We start from the raw sequence: 16,600 nt of genomic DNA on the forward strand, positions 1-16,600 counted from the left end.
CAGTGAATTGGATTGGGGTTTGGATGGATATTGTGACATGTAATCCTACCAAATTGTGGTTCATGAAACTGTGTGGTATAATCAGTGATCGAGCATCATCTCTTCTTATGAACATTTAAACCAAGGGATTGGGAATTTGTTTGTTTTTAGAGAGAATTGGTGAGCCAAGGGATTGGGATCCAATCATATAAGATTGCCAAGCAAAATTCAATGAATGCATTGGTTGAGGAAGAGATAAAAATGTTTTGATTCGGAGATCTCAATATCTCCTGAAACCCAATGAATTCCCCATTTCTGATCTACCACTTTCTCTTTACATTCTGCAATTAAATTCATGCAATCACCCCGATCCCTTTTTAATTTCAGCAATTTAGCTTCTCGCTCTTTAATTCATGCAATTTAAGATTCAGCAATTTCAATTTCTTGCCATTTACGTTTTCAGCCAATTTTACATTCCGCAATTCTCATCTAAATCTTGATTCCGCTCAACTAGAACACACTTCTAATCCGAATTGCTCACTCAACCAATCCTTGTGGGATTCGACCTTACTCTATTGTGAGTTTTTACTTGACGATAACCAGTGCACTTGCCGGAAGGAATTTTTGCCGATCGTGCAATTTTCTAAAATCGTAGCTATCAAGTTTATGGCGCCGTTGCCGGGGATTGGTTTTCGATTGACAATTCTCAAATTGGAAGTTAACTAGATTGAGCATTTTTCTTGTTTTGTTAATTCAGTTCAAGTTACTTGTTGAATTTTAATTTCTGCACTCTGTTACTTGCTTTCTTTTTTTATGCCTTTAAATTCAAGCAACTAACTCACTGACTCACTAACTATTTGAATCAATTCCTCAACTGCTCTAACCATACTCTTCCATTAACCAAGAGTATTTCACTTGTTTGTTGCCTGTGCTGTGTTCTTGTATGACAGGTAGGAGAGGAGAGACATCAACTCATCCATATACCGAACCAGAGAGGACCCTTCATAAACTTAGAAGGGAAGCAAGAGGGAAGAGAGTACTGGGAGAAGAAGAATCTGAAGAAGAATCTGAGGACAATTTTGAGGAAGCTCTAGATCTCAACATGGATAGAGAAGTTCACAACCATGAGAGAGCTGATGGAAACAATGCCATTCCCGAGAGGAGGGTTCTTGGTTCATACATAAACCCAACCTCTGGGAATTGTGGTAGCAGCATTCAGAAACCACCCATTCAGGCCAACAATTTTGAACTCAAACCACAGCTAATATCACTGGTGGAGAATCATTGTTCATTTGGTGGGAGTGCTAATGAAGATCCAAACCAACATCTCACAAAATTCCTGAGAATTTGCGACACTGTGAAGTCCAATAGAGTCCAGGAAGATGCCTATAAACTGCTCTTGTTCCCATTTTCACTTAGGGACAAGGCAGCTAAGTGGCTGGAATCATTCCCAAGGGGGAGCCTAACAACCTGGGATGAGGTGGAAAGCAAGTTTCTGGCACGTTTTTACCCCCCACAAAAGGTCAATAGGCTTCGATCTGAGGTTCAGACTTTTAGACAACAAGATGGTGAAACTCTCTACGAGGCATGGGAGAGGTTCAAGGATTTGACAAGGAAATGCCCACCAGACATGTTCCATGACTGGGTGCAATTGCATATTTTCTATGATGGACTTTCTTATGAATCAAGGAAGGCTGTAGACCATTCATCAGGAGGTTCATTGAACAGGAAAAAGACTGTGGAAGAAGCCATTGAAGTGATTGAGACAGTGGCTGAGAATGAGTACTACTATGCTTCAGAGAGACACAACACTAAGGGAGTCATGGCGCTGAACCATGTTGATACAATTCTAGCCCAAAACAAGGTGTTTGCCAAGCAACTAGCAGAGCTCACCAGGAAATTAGAAACAAATCAAGTGGCTGCAATACACACACAAGATCAAGAGGAGGTAAGCACTGAAGGAGGTGATTGGGAAGAGGCCAACTATGTGGGAAATCAACAAATGCAACCATATGATCCACATTCCAACACTTACAACCCAGGCTGGAAAAACCACCCAAACTTTGGGTGGGGAAACCAGCAAACCCAACCACAAAACCACAAACCTTACAACCCCAACCAACATAACAATTCCACATACCAAAACTCCAACCAAAGATCATACCAAGCCACACAAAATACTTACTCCCAACCACCATATCATGGCCAAAATAATCAACCTGCCCAACCTAATCCGAACCAACAATTTCAAGATCAATTAAACAGGATAGAAGGAATGCTTGCAAACATGGGTCAGGACATAAGTGAGTTGAAAAGCTTTAGGGATGATGTGAGATCTACCTTAAGGAACCATGGTGAAAAACTCAAGAGGATGGAGTCTCGAGTAGGAGAGCTATCTCAACAGGCCCCCAAGTCAACTGCAGTGTTCCCTAGTGACACAAAAAAGAATCCTAAAGGGGAACAAAAGGGAGTGAGATGGGAAGAATGCAAGGCCATCACCATATTGAAGGAAGTCTCAGAAGAAGAAGGAATCAGACCCTCAGAACAGGAGCCAGAAATCTTGAAGGAAGGTGTGGAAGAAGCTAAGCAGGAAAGTGAAACTGAGCAAGCCAATGAACTGCAAAATAAAGGCATGCTGGAAACATACCAACCAAAAGCACCATTTCCTCAGAGGTTAGGAGGAGGTGAAAAAGGGAAAACATATTCAAGGTTTTTAGAGACATTTAAGTCTCTCCATATCAATATTCCCTTTCTTGAGATTCTCCAGCAGATGCCTACACATATCAAGTATTTGAAGGAATTGCTGAGCAAGAAAAGAGTTTTGAAGGGAGGACAAACTGTAATAATGAACAAAGAATGCAGTGCCCTCATCAAGAAGGACATAGTCTCTAAGAAAACAGACCCAGGAAGTTTTCATATCCCCTGCATCATAGGGGAAACAAAAATTGACAGAGGATTCTGTGATCTAGGAGCTAGCATAAATGTGATGCCTCTGACTCTTATGAAGAGGCTACAACTGAATGAGGTGAGATCCACTGATGTAATCATACAACTGGCTGACAAAACTCAGAAGCAAGCTGAAGGGGTAGTTGAGAATGTGCTGGTGAAAGTGGAAAATTATTTCTTCCCCACAGACTTTGTCATTTTGGACATGGAAGAAAGCTACCTACACCCTATCATTCTGGGAAGGCCATTTCTAGCCACTGCTAGAGCGCTCATAGATGTAGAACAAGGAGAGCTAATTTTGAGAATACATGATGAACAGCTCATTTTCCATGTTTTCAAACCTGCATCTGAGCCTGAACCAGAACCTGAAAAGCCTAAGGATGATAGTAGCCATCTGTGTTTGGAGGAAAGCAATCCAGCAGCTGAAACTCTGAAACAGTCCTTGGAAGGCAAACAAGAATTGCAAGAGTTAAAGCCACAAGAATCAATAGAAACAGATCAGAAGGATCCTCCTGGCATAAGGGTCAATGAAGAAATCCTCAAGAGAGAGGGAAGAATTGTAAAGAAATTGCCAAGAGGGTGGAGAAACAAGAAAATTCCCACTGAAGGTTTCTCTCCGGGAGATAAAGTGATATCAAGTCATTATCTGCCAATCCCACCTGGCCTCAAAACCATTCCTTCCCAGCTCCCTCAAGTGTTCACAATCAGGAAAGTTCTTTCTATGGAACATTTGGAAATCATGAAGGAATCAAATGGGGACGTTTTCATAATGAGAGGAGAGGACATCAAGCACTACAATCCACCCTAACAAGGGACAACCGTCAAGCTAGTGACGTTAAAGAAGCGCTTGTTGGGAGGCAACCCAACCTGAGGTAATACTCCTTTGCTGTTTCTTTTATTTGTTTCAATAAAAAGGTGAAGTAGTTTCTGTGCATTGCAAAGAATTAAGTTTGGTGTTTCACACTAAACAATGAATTCGTGGATCAATAATTCAAAGGGGAATGTGTGACTCTAAGTTTGGTGTTCCACCATACAGATCAACTGAACACAACAACCTTTGAATTATATGAAAGGAACAACCATTCTAAGCAATCACAGAAATGCTTAAAATCCTTAGCAGCAACTTCATTCCAAGGAGAATTCAAGGATTCAAAGAGCAGAGGAGTAAGTAGGAGACTAAGTTTGGTGTTCACACACCAACTTAAGACTCAGACACTTGCCCATACATAGTTGAGCTAACCACTCAAGTGCTTGAGAAGCAAGCAACTTCATCACTCTTTGCAGGAAAGGAAACAAGGATCTTAGAAAGAACATGAAGCAACAACTAGGAGAAGAAGGAGAAATCAAATTATTTCCTGGCAACAAAGAGAAAACAAGAAATTTCACAAGGTGGTGTTGTTCCTTGACCATTCTTTAAAAGGCAAACAAAGCATGCTTGTTCTGGTTTAAACTATAATTGTTGAATCTTTCTGGAATGTGAAGTTTCTAGTATGTTTGTCTGTTTACTGCTTTGAATAAAGTGAATGCCTAGATGTTTGGATATAACTTCACCTTCTTAAACAAATGCTTGCCATGCTTGTTCTGTTTCCAAAAATAAAAAAAAAAGTTTGAACAAAAGTAACTTGGCTCAATTAGTGACAAATCAAGTAGAATTAAGTGGTGGTATGCATGCTTGATTGTTTAGTCAGATCACTGGAAATTGAGTGTAGAATTATTTTTGTGTAGAAGTTTGAATACTGTTTATGGATCTTGATGAATAAATGTCTTTGGCCATGAAAAGAAAGAAAAAGAAGAAGAAAGAGCCACTGAAAAAGGGCAACCAAAAAGCAAAAAAATTGAGAAAATAAGCTAGGCACCAATGGTTTGAACTTCTGAGACAAATGCCTGTGGTGTTTATGTATTAAGGATATGCTTGGATGAATAGGTTCTGAGGAGTGTTTTAACACTTGGTAACTTGGGTTAACTAACCCGGGATTATCAACCAAAAGTCCATTATCAAGAGCAACCTAAATACAAAACATTTAGTCACACAAAGAGGTGCTGGGCACCAATGTCTCAAGAAGAAATGTGAACTAAAATGCCTGTAGTGGATATGTGTAGTGCACTGATAAGAAAAAGAAAATGCCAAAGGCTTGTGCAACACATGACACTGAGCAAACAAGGAGCAAAGGAGCTCTAAGAAAAAGAAAAACAAAGAAGGGAAAAGTGCCAAGGACATAAGAATAACAAGAGGCCATAGCAGTGTTTGATAGATGCAATGAAAAAGTGATAATCTTACCTGATAAGAATGAAAAAGTGATGCTGCAACTTTCTGCATAAAACCCTTCTGATGAACTTCAAATGCTTACTAATATAGCCAATGTAATTGCTTTCTGTTTCATACTTTCTTCTCAAATAACTCAGGACTTGCTTAGGGACAAGCAAGTATTAAGTTTGGTGTTGTGATGCCAAGGCATCTTAGGCTAGTTTCACTAGCATTTTTCTGTTAGTTTTAGTTGTTTTATGCATTTTCTTGAGCTTAAAGTAACCAAGAATGGTTAAATGAATAACAAAGCAATGAACCATCCAAACAGTATGATTTTGATGCAAATTCCATGAGTTTTTAGTTATATTACTTGAATGCTATGAATGGAAGATTTCTCATGAAATTTTGCAAGACTTTGATGCAGTTGTTTGGATGATTTCAGGGAAGAAGAGTTTAGGCAAGGAAGCAACAAAATCAATAAAGGAAGCTTGAATATCACATGTGGAGTTTAAGCTCCAGTTTAAGCTCCAGTTTAAGCTTAAACTGGAGCTTAAACGCCAAAATCATGAAAGCTGAGGAAAAGTTGAAAGTGGCGTTTAACCTCCAGTTTAACCTTAAACTGGAAGTTAAACGCCAGAAATGGGAAATGCACCAGGGAGCCATTTCCACGTTTAAGCTCCAGTTTAAGCTTAAACTGGAGCTTAAACGTGTTCGACCAAAATCCACACTCCAGGGTTGCTTTCTTCATTTCCACGTTTAAGCTTCAGTTTAACCTTAAACTGAAGCTTAAACGTGTTCGACCATTCTCCTCCAGGGTTGCTTTCTTCATTTCCACGTTTAAGCTTCAGTTTAACCTTAAACTGAAGCTTAAACGTGTTCGACAATTCCACACTCCAGGGTTGCCTTCTTCCATTTCCACGTTTAAGCTTCAGTTTAACCTTAAACTGAAGCTTAAACGTGTTCGACTACTTTACCCTCCAGGATTGCTTTCTTCCATTTCCACGTTTAAGCTTTAGTTTAACCTTAAACTGAAGCTTAAACGTGCTTGAATTATACCACCTCCAGGAGTGTCCAACGTTTAAGTTGCAGTTTAAGCTTAAACTGCAACTTAAACGCCACGATTTGAAAAGGTTTCTGGGCCAAAGATATTGCAGTTTAAGTTAGCATTTGAGCACAAACATTAACTTAAACGTACTCTGGTATGAAACCCAATTGAATATCATGGTTTATGGGATTGGGCCTGAAGAATTGATGAGTCTGGAATTTCAATTTGTTGAGTCATGTGTCATTACTTGATTATCACTAAGTTGGCTCAATGAATGTTACAGAATTGGATCAGCAGCCTCATCAGGATTATGGATCATAAACCCAAAGCAAAAGGAAATCAGGGAAAGGCCTCAAAGCCCAAGAAACACAACAGAAGCTCAATTTAGAAAGTGTATAAATAGGATAGAATTTAAGTTAAGGAGAACTTTGGATCATTTTTCTAGTTTTCATACTTTTTGTAATTGAATTCAGAGCTATGACTCACTAAACCCCTTTCATTGGGTTAGGGAGCTCTATTGTAATTCAATGAATCAATAATAGTTTTATCTTCTTCTTCAATCTTTTCTCTTGAATTTTGTTAGAAAGCTTCTCGATCTAATTCCATTGGTTAGTTGTCTTGGGAAAGAAACTATCCATAATTGGAATCCTTCGGAGCCTTGGGAAAGGAATGGAGGATTCATGCTAGAGAAGCTTTCTCACAGTGGATTGGATTGGGGTTTGGATGGATATTGTGACATGTAATCCTACCAAATTGTGGTTCATGAAATTGTGTGGTATAATCAGTGATCAAGCATCATCTCTTCTTATGAACATTTAAACCAAGGGATTGGGAATTTGTTTGTTTTTAGAGAGCATTGGTGAGCCAAGGAATTGGGATCCAATCATATAAGATTGCCAAGCAAAATTCAATGAATGCATTGGTTGAGGAAGAGATATACATGTTTTGATTCGGAGATTTCAATATCTCCTAAACCCAATGAATTCCCCATTTCTGATTTCCACTTTCTCTTTACATTCTGCAATTCAATTCTTGCAATCACCCCAATCCCTTTTAATTTCAGCAATTTACATTCTGCTCTTTAATTCATGCAATTTAAGATTCAGCCATTTAATTTTCTTGTCATTTACTTTTCCCGCCAATTTTACATTCCGCAATTCTCATCTCAAATCTTGATTCCGCTCAACTAGAACACACTTCTAATCCGAATTGCTCACTCAACCAATCCTTGTGGGATTCGACCTCACTCTATTGTGAGTTTTTACTTGACGATAACCGGTGCACTTGCCGGAAGGAATTTTTGCCGATCGTGCAATTTCCTAAAATCGTAGCTATCACTACTCCATCGGCATTTGTCTTTGTAGGGATTTTAGGACCATTCTTCACTATCTTCTATATGTTGTAGTCAATTGATTGAATGAAGATCCGCATTTTTTATTTCCAGTAGGCATAGTTCTTCCCGTTGAAGAAGAAAGGCCTGTTGTTTGACTGACCTTCTGTTAGAGTGTAGGCAACTGTGGTTGTGCCCAAGTTATTCGCCATTGGACCTTTGCTCCAAGCTGTGAAGCTTGATTCTTGAGACCTTGACTCTGATACTAATTGAAGGTTACAAAAGGCTTAGAGAAAGGGGTTGAATCTATGGCCTTCTTTTACTTTAATAAGTAAGCCTTTAATACCAAACTTCAAACTTGATTTATGTTTGAATTGTGCAGTGAAAAATTTAAGAGACAATTTCGTTTTGTCTCATAAATTTCAGAAAACAGAACAGCAAAAGAAAGGAAGAAGTTGACACATTCATTTATCCTGGTTCAGTTGCCTTGTGTAATGCAACCTACATCTAGTCTCTACCACAATTGTGGTGGAATTTTCACTATAGTCAAAGTATTACATACACCAATTTTCTAGGATTCACACAATCCTATCTGGACACACAAGTTTCTACCTAAACTTGACTTGGTTATGCTAATACCTAAACTCTTTATACTAAGTGCTTACCCAACTTAGCAAGGGGCACCACACAGGTACTTGATACAAGATAGAAAATACAACCAAAAGAAATCTGAAATCACTCTTGGCTTTTCTCTCAAGTGTTTCACTCAACCTTTTTTCACTCTTAGACTTTTTCTAAATTTCTCTTTTTTAGCCTTTTTTTTATCTCAAAGAAAATACAAAAAGATATACATTGAAACTGAAATACAAAACAGTAAAATATGAAGGAGATGATGAATATGCAGCTTTGACTCTATGAACTGAACCCAACTTCTGAACTCATAACCTTGTTCTTCATCTAGGCAGAGTGCTCCCTTTAGAGTAGGTGCAATACTTCCAAAACTTCAAACACAATAGTGAGGTTTCACGCACAGCTCTCTTTCTCTCAGGTTTTCTCTCTTTGAGTCCCAACCAGAAACGTTTTTCCTTTTGTACCTTGTGCTGTGTCACAGTTAGAGTTTCTCTCAAGTCAACTTCTTGGACCTTAAGCTTGCATGGTTCATCCCTTCTCTTTCTTTAATCAACCCCTAAATTAGGAATTTCATTTTTTGAAATATTTGTTCGACCGAACACAACATGACAGCAGATGTGAGCTTTCTCATGATAATCCCAAATCCAAACTATCAAAAATGTGTTTTGGCTCTAAGTAACTTTGTAAGCCATTGATTCACAACAGTGGAAATCAGAACCCACTTTCTCCATTTATCCCAAATTGTCTTTGCAGAAATGTGCAGAAAAAGTGAAGAAATTAACTTGTATGTAAATGGAAATAAATCACCTTTATCATCTGACTTAGCTTAACTTGCTTTGATTAGGGCGATTAGACATTTGCTTTCTTGATTTACTTTTCTCTTTTCTTCTTCTCTGGTGAATGAACCAAAATGAAGAAGCTTTCTCTCTCTTTCTTCTTGAATCTGACCGAAGAAAGCTTTGTGAACATTGGCTTTGGTTGGCTTCAACTTGGATGAATCAACTTGGCCTTGGATTGACTTGACTTTTCATTCAGCAAATGATTTCTTTGTTTCATTTCTTTGGGATTTGTTTGTGGATCAAAGAATTCACTGACAACCTTTGTTTCTTGGTTCCATTGGTTTGGGCTGCTGCTTCTTTAATTTTGGCCTGCAATACTAACTAAAGCAATCAAAACTAATTGGGTATTTAACCTAATAAATCAATATTTGTAGTCATCATTTAAATTAGTTATGTTCTTAACTCAACATTATATTATTAAAAAAATGGCTTACTGATTAGGTCTCGCAATCATTTCTTTTTAAATTTAGAATGCGTTTGATTTATATTTATATTTTTTGTTTTTACTTTTAATTTTTGAATTTTATAAAAAAATAATAAAAATAAAAAATATTAAAAATAAAAATAAAAAATACAAACCAACGGTACCTTTACTTTGGCATTTTTTTCTCTTTAAAAAAACACATATATGTTAAACCATTCAGCCAGTTTTTAGGTTAGAGGTGTACGTAGGCTCATTCTTCTCAAGTATAATGAAACTATATTTTGACCTTAAATACCATGGTTTTAAAAACGAACTGTCCAATTTAAATGAGTTAATCAGAAATTTATTATCAAACCAATTCTATTCAAGAAAAAAAAAAACAAACAATTATAAATGAATTGATCAAAACTGAAAAAACTAATAATTTTGGTTAAACGACCTAATATTTTAGCAATTAACTATTTAAAATAGTAACACAAAATATATAAATATTTCCTATATAAATGTATTATTTTAAATTAAACTTTATTTAAATCTTTAACTCTATTGCTTCATGACCAATTCAATTCTTATAACATTAGTAAATACCCAATTTTTACAACTAGTGTGTTACTCTATCATCCATATGTAATTCAAGATCATTGTGAATTTTCTTTTTTTGTTAAATGTGTTATTACCTGTACGACATGGTGCTTAACAAATATTTTGAAGCAAAAAAAGGGGTTACAAGTAGACAAGGGTTAGAAAAATGGAAGCCAAATCTGCATTCTTCTGCGGGCAGATATCAGAGCAACGATTAGCAAAACTTTGAGCTAAAAAGGATTCCTCATATTATTACCATTTTTTTTAAGAATAATTCTCCACATACAAGCGTTTTTTTATACAAGTCATTTATATTAACGCGTTTCAAACCGTTACTGCACGTTTTCACTGCACCTTCTTCTTCTTCTTGCTGCACGTTCTTCTAGTTTTGTAATCCTTTAGGTGTATTTCTGTAATTCTTTGAGTGTATTTCTATAACCGTTTAGATAAATTCCTGTAACCGTTTGGGTATATTTCTGTAATCCTTTGAATGTATTTCTGTAATCGTTTGAGTATATTTCCAAAGTTCCATTATCTTCAAATTTGACAAAAAACTCGTTTTCATAGAGGAAGAAGAAGAAGATTCGTTCATAATGCATGGTGAGTAGCGCGCTTTGAAAACAGGAAGTGGTTGAATAACGTGTGTTTATTTACTTTTGAATGTGGGAGTGTAATGTGTGTGTTTTGTTGGACTTGTGCTAACTTGTAAGCCAAAAAGACTTGTATGTGTAGCAGGCCTTTTTTTTTTAAATTACAAGTTCACAACAAATAAGAGGATGACTTCCGCAACAAGTGCGTATCATGAAATCCTTTCAATTATTGTGTTCCTGGTATAAGATGTATAAATAATCAATTCATTCTAGGGCAGCTTTGTGTAGCTCATCCCAGGTGGAGAGTTTCTCCCTAGGCTTGTTCCTTGAACTTCCAAGCCTCTTTTCTTCGGAGTCTATCTTTTCCCAATCACTGAATGAAACTATTCTCACATCTCTATCTTGTAGTAGCTGGAGAAGACCCTCTCTGCCCGGTTTTGGTAAGGCAGCTGATGAAATCAACATTCCTTTTTCAATGTCTTCTGATATACTCAAAACCTACAAATAGAAGTAAAATCAATTTTATGCTTGGTGTTATTCAACATGTTTTCATACATGCTATGAAGTATTGCAATTACCAAGTCATCATAGTGTGACTGATTTTGTTGTTATCTTACTACTACGGTCAGTTATAAAGTGTCCTTAGGAATAATATGAATGGAAAACCAAGACACACGTACAGTTTCTTCAGCACAATGCAGGTTTGTGGCAACAATTCCAGTTGGTCCTCGCTTCAGCCAACCACAAACATACAAGCCCTCTTCAAGAAGTGTCGGATCCCCTGACGTGTCACTCAATACTCGACCCCTAAAATTTGGAACTATACCTGAAATGTTAGACATGTACAACCATGAGGCCCTGTCAGATGACACGTGCACCAAGGAACAAGTTTTCCTTGACTAGTATCTGAAAGATACCAAAACGAAATGTGTACCACACGTATCGACAGAGTAGAAGTGAATGGATCCGAAGCATTAATTGTTTTTCTACCTTTCTTATGATCAAAAGGTAAGCCATCAACTGGTACTGATTTGTAACCAATGCTCTTAAGTACCAACCTACAAAATGTCAGAAGGTTGCAATGTATGCAGTTAGTACTCTCCAATTTGTTTGATAGCAATCATTTATTTGCAGAGCATAATATCAATCTCTTTCAATCTATGGAGGATATGAAGTATTGTAAGTTTGTAACCAATGGGTATTTCATTACAATGAAACCAGTAGAAAAGATTTCATGCAAAGCAAACAATTTTCACAACTAGGAACCCAAGTATTTTTATATGATTTCCCGGTTATAGGATAATACCCGCATTTTATATCTTCAAATTCTCCAGTGCCGATGGCTATCTGTTTTTCAGGGCCATCACCTGCAAAACAAAGTCAACTAATTAAATATTTAAAAGCAATTCATTGCACAACAGATAGTTTAATGGCTTAGTAAGCCTTCGAGTAAGACTTATTACCAGCATTCTAGAAGAGCCCAGCAGAATCAAAAATTACCTTTAAGAACTGTCTTTTCAAAGTGCACACCAGAAACATGGCCAGTTCTGTCTTCTGATTCTTGAAAACTATCAGGCTTTCGGAAGAAGACAAAATGAAGTTCACGTTGGTTCAAACCAGCAGTTCTGGGTTTGGCGGCGGCCTTAGATAGCAATTCATGAACTCTCCTCTTTATTCTGTTGCTTTTTAGTTCTTCCTTCAACAAGTGACAACATTAAGACATAGATAGCATCAAAAGGAATCCAAGTCTTCAAACACACTAATACCGACAACAATTATTGGAGAAATAATTCTAATACCGACAACCATAAAGGTGGCAACAAAACCCAAATGCTTTTATTTCCCTCTGATATGGAAAAATAGTGATAAATTAACAAAATGTGATGCATTGTATACCTCATCGGCTGGTGTTAAACGTAGATCCACTTCCTGTATGGATATATCAACGTTACGAATACCTATAAATAGATACCAAACCTCCAGTTAAGTCTCAGGTGGAAGAGCACAAAATGTAGTCTTTATGTTCTGAAATTGTTTAAAATCAGACTCATGATAATCTATAAATGTTATTCTTTTATTACAAGAGTTCTGCTAAGCGCGTTTTCCAAGGTGTTTTGGGTTCAGAATTTTGAAAACTGAATTGTGAAATGAACTCGTGCATGAAGGTATGCAAAAGTTACCAAGAATCTCCCGCAGTTCTTTTGCAGTGCAAGCCGCTTGGGCAGGACCACGTCTTCCGACCAAATAGACCTTCCTGCAATATTTGCTTATGTTACAGATTCGTCTCTCTCTTTTTGGGTTTGGGGGGGTGGGGGGACTGGCAATATGAATAAACAGCCACTTCAAGTCGCAACTAGAAACCTGATAGAGCTCTCCTCCAAAGCAGCCAAAGCATAATTGGCAATATCAGTTGTTGCTAACTCTGCAGTAGGCCGTAAAAGAATGCGTGCAACATCAAGAGCAACATTTCCCTGAAATAAAATTGAACATTTTACCTTCAAAACCTTAGCTGGGACTTGATATAAAATTTATTCACCATAGGAATCCACAGGACAAAGTTACCTGACCAAGAATTACAGCTGAATCTGTGTTCTTCAGGTCTGGATCAAGATTTCGCCCATCAGGATGCCCGTTATACCACCAAACAAATTCTCTAGCTGAATATATCCCTTTCAAATTCTGAGAAGAAAAATAAAAGAGCATTGAAAAGTAAATTCAAATTATCCGCTAATGCATAACCATCACATGATAAATGAACTATAAGCAAGCACTTAAACCAAAGGAAATTCCAACCAAATGCATAAAATTCTAGCAAAGTATATACTCAATTCACAGAAAGTAAAAAAATAAAACCAGACATACTTCTCCTGGGATACCAAGACTTCTGTCACTTTCAGCACCATATGCAAGGACAACCTGCTCAAATGCATAACATGATTATTGAAAAAGATGGTGCAAGTGACAAATATCAACTACACCAACACATTGCCATGAATATAGCAAATGTAAAACCAGAACTTCACCACATGATAGAGCTTGCGTAATTCAGAGAGAGAAATGCTAGATCCAAGAGTCACATTTCCAAGAAATGAGCATTGCTCGTGTTGCGCCACCCGTGAAAACTGGTTGATGACAATCTGTTGCAAGTTTTCTGGTAAAGTAAGTTCAATGGAGTTACTCTCACCAAATAATCGATAATCCGAGAGACTTCAAATTCAAATGATGATTATGATGATGATGATGATAAAGGTAGTGATAATAGACCTTTGTTTCAGGGTGATCGGGTGCAACACCAGAGCGAACCAAGCCGAAAGGCGTGGGCAACCGGTCAATGATATCAACCTGCGCTTGTTGATGAGCCTTCAACATCTAAAAGGATAAATCATGAGCATAAAGGATAAAGGGTTTAGGGTTATGGAAATTCAAATTTCAACACTAAGTATAAATCATGAATCATAAAGGATGGACCCTTACCTTCTCGGCAGTGTAGAATCCAGCAGGGCCACTTCCAACTACGCAGACTTTCAAAGGGTTTGAAGAAAAGCTCGACAAGCTTCTTGAAAACCATTTCCTTGCTTGCAAAATTACCACGTTTTGCATTTTATTATCGGTGAAGCACTAGTTGTAGAGCATAAACAAAAATGCTTCGATTTCTTTGTTTATATTCACGTTTATCGTCTAAAAGGGTTTCTGTTGAAGAATTGTAGAGCGACAAAATCATTAGTCAAGAGCATGGTTTTGAAATCCAAATCAGTCATTGAATCACTCTAGCTACTGATTCACTAGTTTAGAGGTTCAAACGAAATAACCGAATTAAAATAAAATATACAAAAATTATAAATAAACACACACAAACAATATAATGCATTGTCAGTGTAAAGCAGCTTTACACGTGCGTCTAATCACGTAACCCCACATCATCAAAAGTAACTACTATTTTCATTGACCACGTGAATGGTCATCCAAATGAACGGATGTGATTGTACGACTGTGTAAAACATTTTACAGTGACAGTGCATCAAAATTAAACTCAAATAATTATATTCAAATTTAAATCTTAAAAATACACAAATTAAATGGATGACATCAACCAAAGTCTTATAATATTGTCTAAGTGCAACACAAGAGTCAAATAACAAAAGAAATCCCAAATATCATCTATGTACAACACAAGAGTCAAATAACAAAAAATTTAACAACACGTCAGCCATAATAAGAAGAACAACTAGGCAGCCATAATATATTAAAAGCTTTTTGTCTTCACTTCGGTGCTCACATCTTGGTATTCTTAAGAGGGTCACCGTTTCACATTTCAGATGTGCATAGAGATTGAACTAACTGACGGAAAATATTAAGACAAGTAAAGGATAATACAATTACCAATATAAACTTCTTCTAGTTAAAGCACTGATGGAAACAAGAAATTTTCTCCTCTTATCTCATAATCTTCTTGTTTCTTAACAAATTTCTTTTTCTGTTAAAAGTATTGCATAAAATGAATTGCGGTCTATATTGAATTAATATGATGCACACACACTAGCAAGGTTTTACTGCTTTAAGGAACAAACTAACAGTTTATGTATCAAAATCAAAACCCCTAAATTTTGAATAATATTTCCTGGTACCACCAACTAGCAAAGAATACTGGACATAATAATAGGCTCAAACAAACAACCCGAACTCTTATTTAAACTAAAAAAAATAACCAAATTGTTCTAATATCTTAGAATGAAATAGCATAGGCTTCAAAAGTGTCACACTTAGCTAGAAGCCTCTAATAAACATAAATCAGAAATAGGAAGCAAATAAAGAAAAAGAAAAGAGAGAGTGTATTTGAACATACCGAAGGGGATGAAGAGTGTTGGGAGCTAGAATCAGGACCACAGGACCCTGGGAAGGAGAGAGAGTTTGGAGTTGGGTTTTGAAAAGATTGAGAATGTTCCTTTGTTTGGATGAAGAAGCTGTGAATGTGAAGGAATGAAACAGAGATATTAGAGGGCGTAAGAACAATGAGCGGCTGGGGAGAACACGGCTGAAGGCGACGGCGACGGCGACGGCTGAGGGAGGCGGATTGGAGTGAAAAAAAAAAGGCGACGATGGGCAGTTCTATGTTATATTTAGGACATGAGATGGGCCTATATTTTGATTATTTGGGCAGAGATCCATTTACAGTTTATGTACTTGTCATTCTAATAGTCGAGCCCAAGAAAGAAAAGCCTAGTATTTTTTCCTTGTGCTTTGTCTCAGTTTCATTTTTAAAAACCAAAATACCTGTTTTCGCCCGAAACTACGACCACCCACACCATTCATTCCAAAATTGAGGGAAGAGGATGGAACACAAGGAAGATTGAAGAGGTGTTTCTAGAACAAATCAAAGGAAAAATTATGTAAACTCCAATCAGTTTAATAAGAATGGAAGATCAACTTATTTGGCCATATAAATGGGATCGTAATTATTCATATTCTGGTCCAATATTAAATTAAGTCTAAAGTGAATAAGCTCATTTAAAAAAAAAAAGTTTAAAAGATCTTTTTTTATCCATCTGATCTAAGCATGGAGTGGGACTCTTGATCTATGCGTCCGATTCGACTTGAACAGCAACAAAATATCAAATGTATTTATCTATATTTCTATTAAGGTTTTGAAAATCGAATCGATCAATAAACCGTTCTAACTATTGGTTTATTAATTTATTAGTTCAATCAATTTAACCGTGATTTAATCGATTTTACCGTTTTATAATAAAATAGTAATTTCATATATTTAAATGAGTAAACTTGTATAAAACTTTCAAATTGTACACAGTGTATTTGAATGAAGCAAAGTATAGCTAAAATAGTAAAATTACAACCATGAAAAAAAGAGATTGTTAATAAATTGTAATCATGAAGAAGAGGATGTGGTTAATAAATTATTAACAAACTCAAAAAAATTAATAATAATTAACAATAAGTCAATAATTAACTCAAAAAATTAACAAATTAAGATT

General features: G+C 36.6%; 1 protein-coding gene and 1 non-coding gene across 3 annotated transcripts; both read right to left on the reverse strand.

Annotated features, from left to right (window-relative positions):
- Positions 1-1,507: 1,507 nt before the first annotated feature.
- Positions 1,508-1,611, reverse strand: LOC130972669 (small nucleolar RNA R71). The gene has a single exon (XR_009083833.1). It is a non-coding gene; the product is annotated as a small nucleolar RNA R71 (small nucleolar RNA).
- Positions 1,612-10,629: 9,018 nt separating this feature from the next.
- On the reverse strand, positions 10,630-15,680 carry LOC130969430 (NADPH:adrenodoxin oxidoreductase, mitochondrial). Of its 2 annotated transcripts, XM_057895148.1 has the most exons (14): positions 15,454-15,680; positions 14,085-14,300; positions 13,875-13,979; positions 13,634-13,747; positions 13,473-13,526; positions 13,173-13,289; positions 12,972-13,081; positions 12,791-12,864; positions 12,507-12,568; positions 12,111-12,306; positions 11,917-11,977; positions 11,601-11,668; positions 11,291-11,436; positions 10,630-11,108 (listed from the first exon to the last, which is right to left on the reverse strand). In XM_057895148.1, exons 2-14 carry the CDS (start codon positions 14,208-14,210, stop codon positions 10,875-10,877), a joined length of 1,467 nt encoding a protein of 488 aa, XP_057751131.1. In that variant the 5' UTR covers positions 14,211-14,300; positions 15,454-15,680; the 3' UTR covers positions 10,630-10,874. The 2 variants fall into 2 exon arrangements, with proteins under 2 accessions (XP_057751131.1, XP_057751130.1); XM_057895147.1 differs by lacking the exons at positions 13,634-13,747; positions 13,875-13,979; positions 14,085-14,300; positions 15,454-15,680 and having other exon boundaries at positions 13,469-13,597.
- Between the last annotated feature and the right edge of the window lie 920 nt (positions 15,681-16,600).

This window comes from Arachis stenosperma, chromosome 3 (assembly GCF_014773155.1).
Source record: "Arachis stenosperma cultivar V10309 chromosome 3, arast.V10309.gnm1.PFL2, whole genome shotgun sequence".
In the NCBI taxonomy this organism is placed as follows: domain Eukaryota; kingdom Viridiplantae; phylum Streptophyta; class Magnoliopsida; order Fabales; family Fabaceae; genus Arachis; species Arachis stenosperma.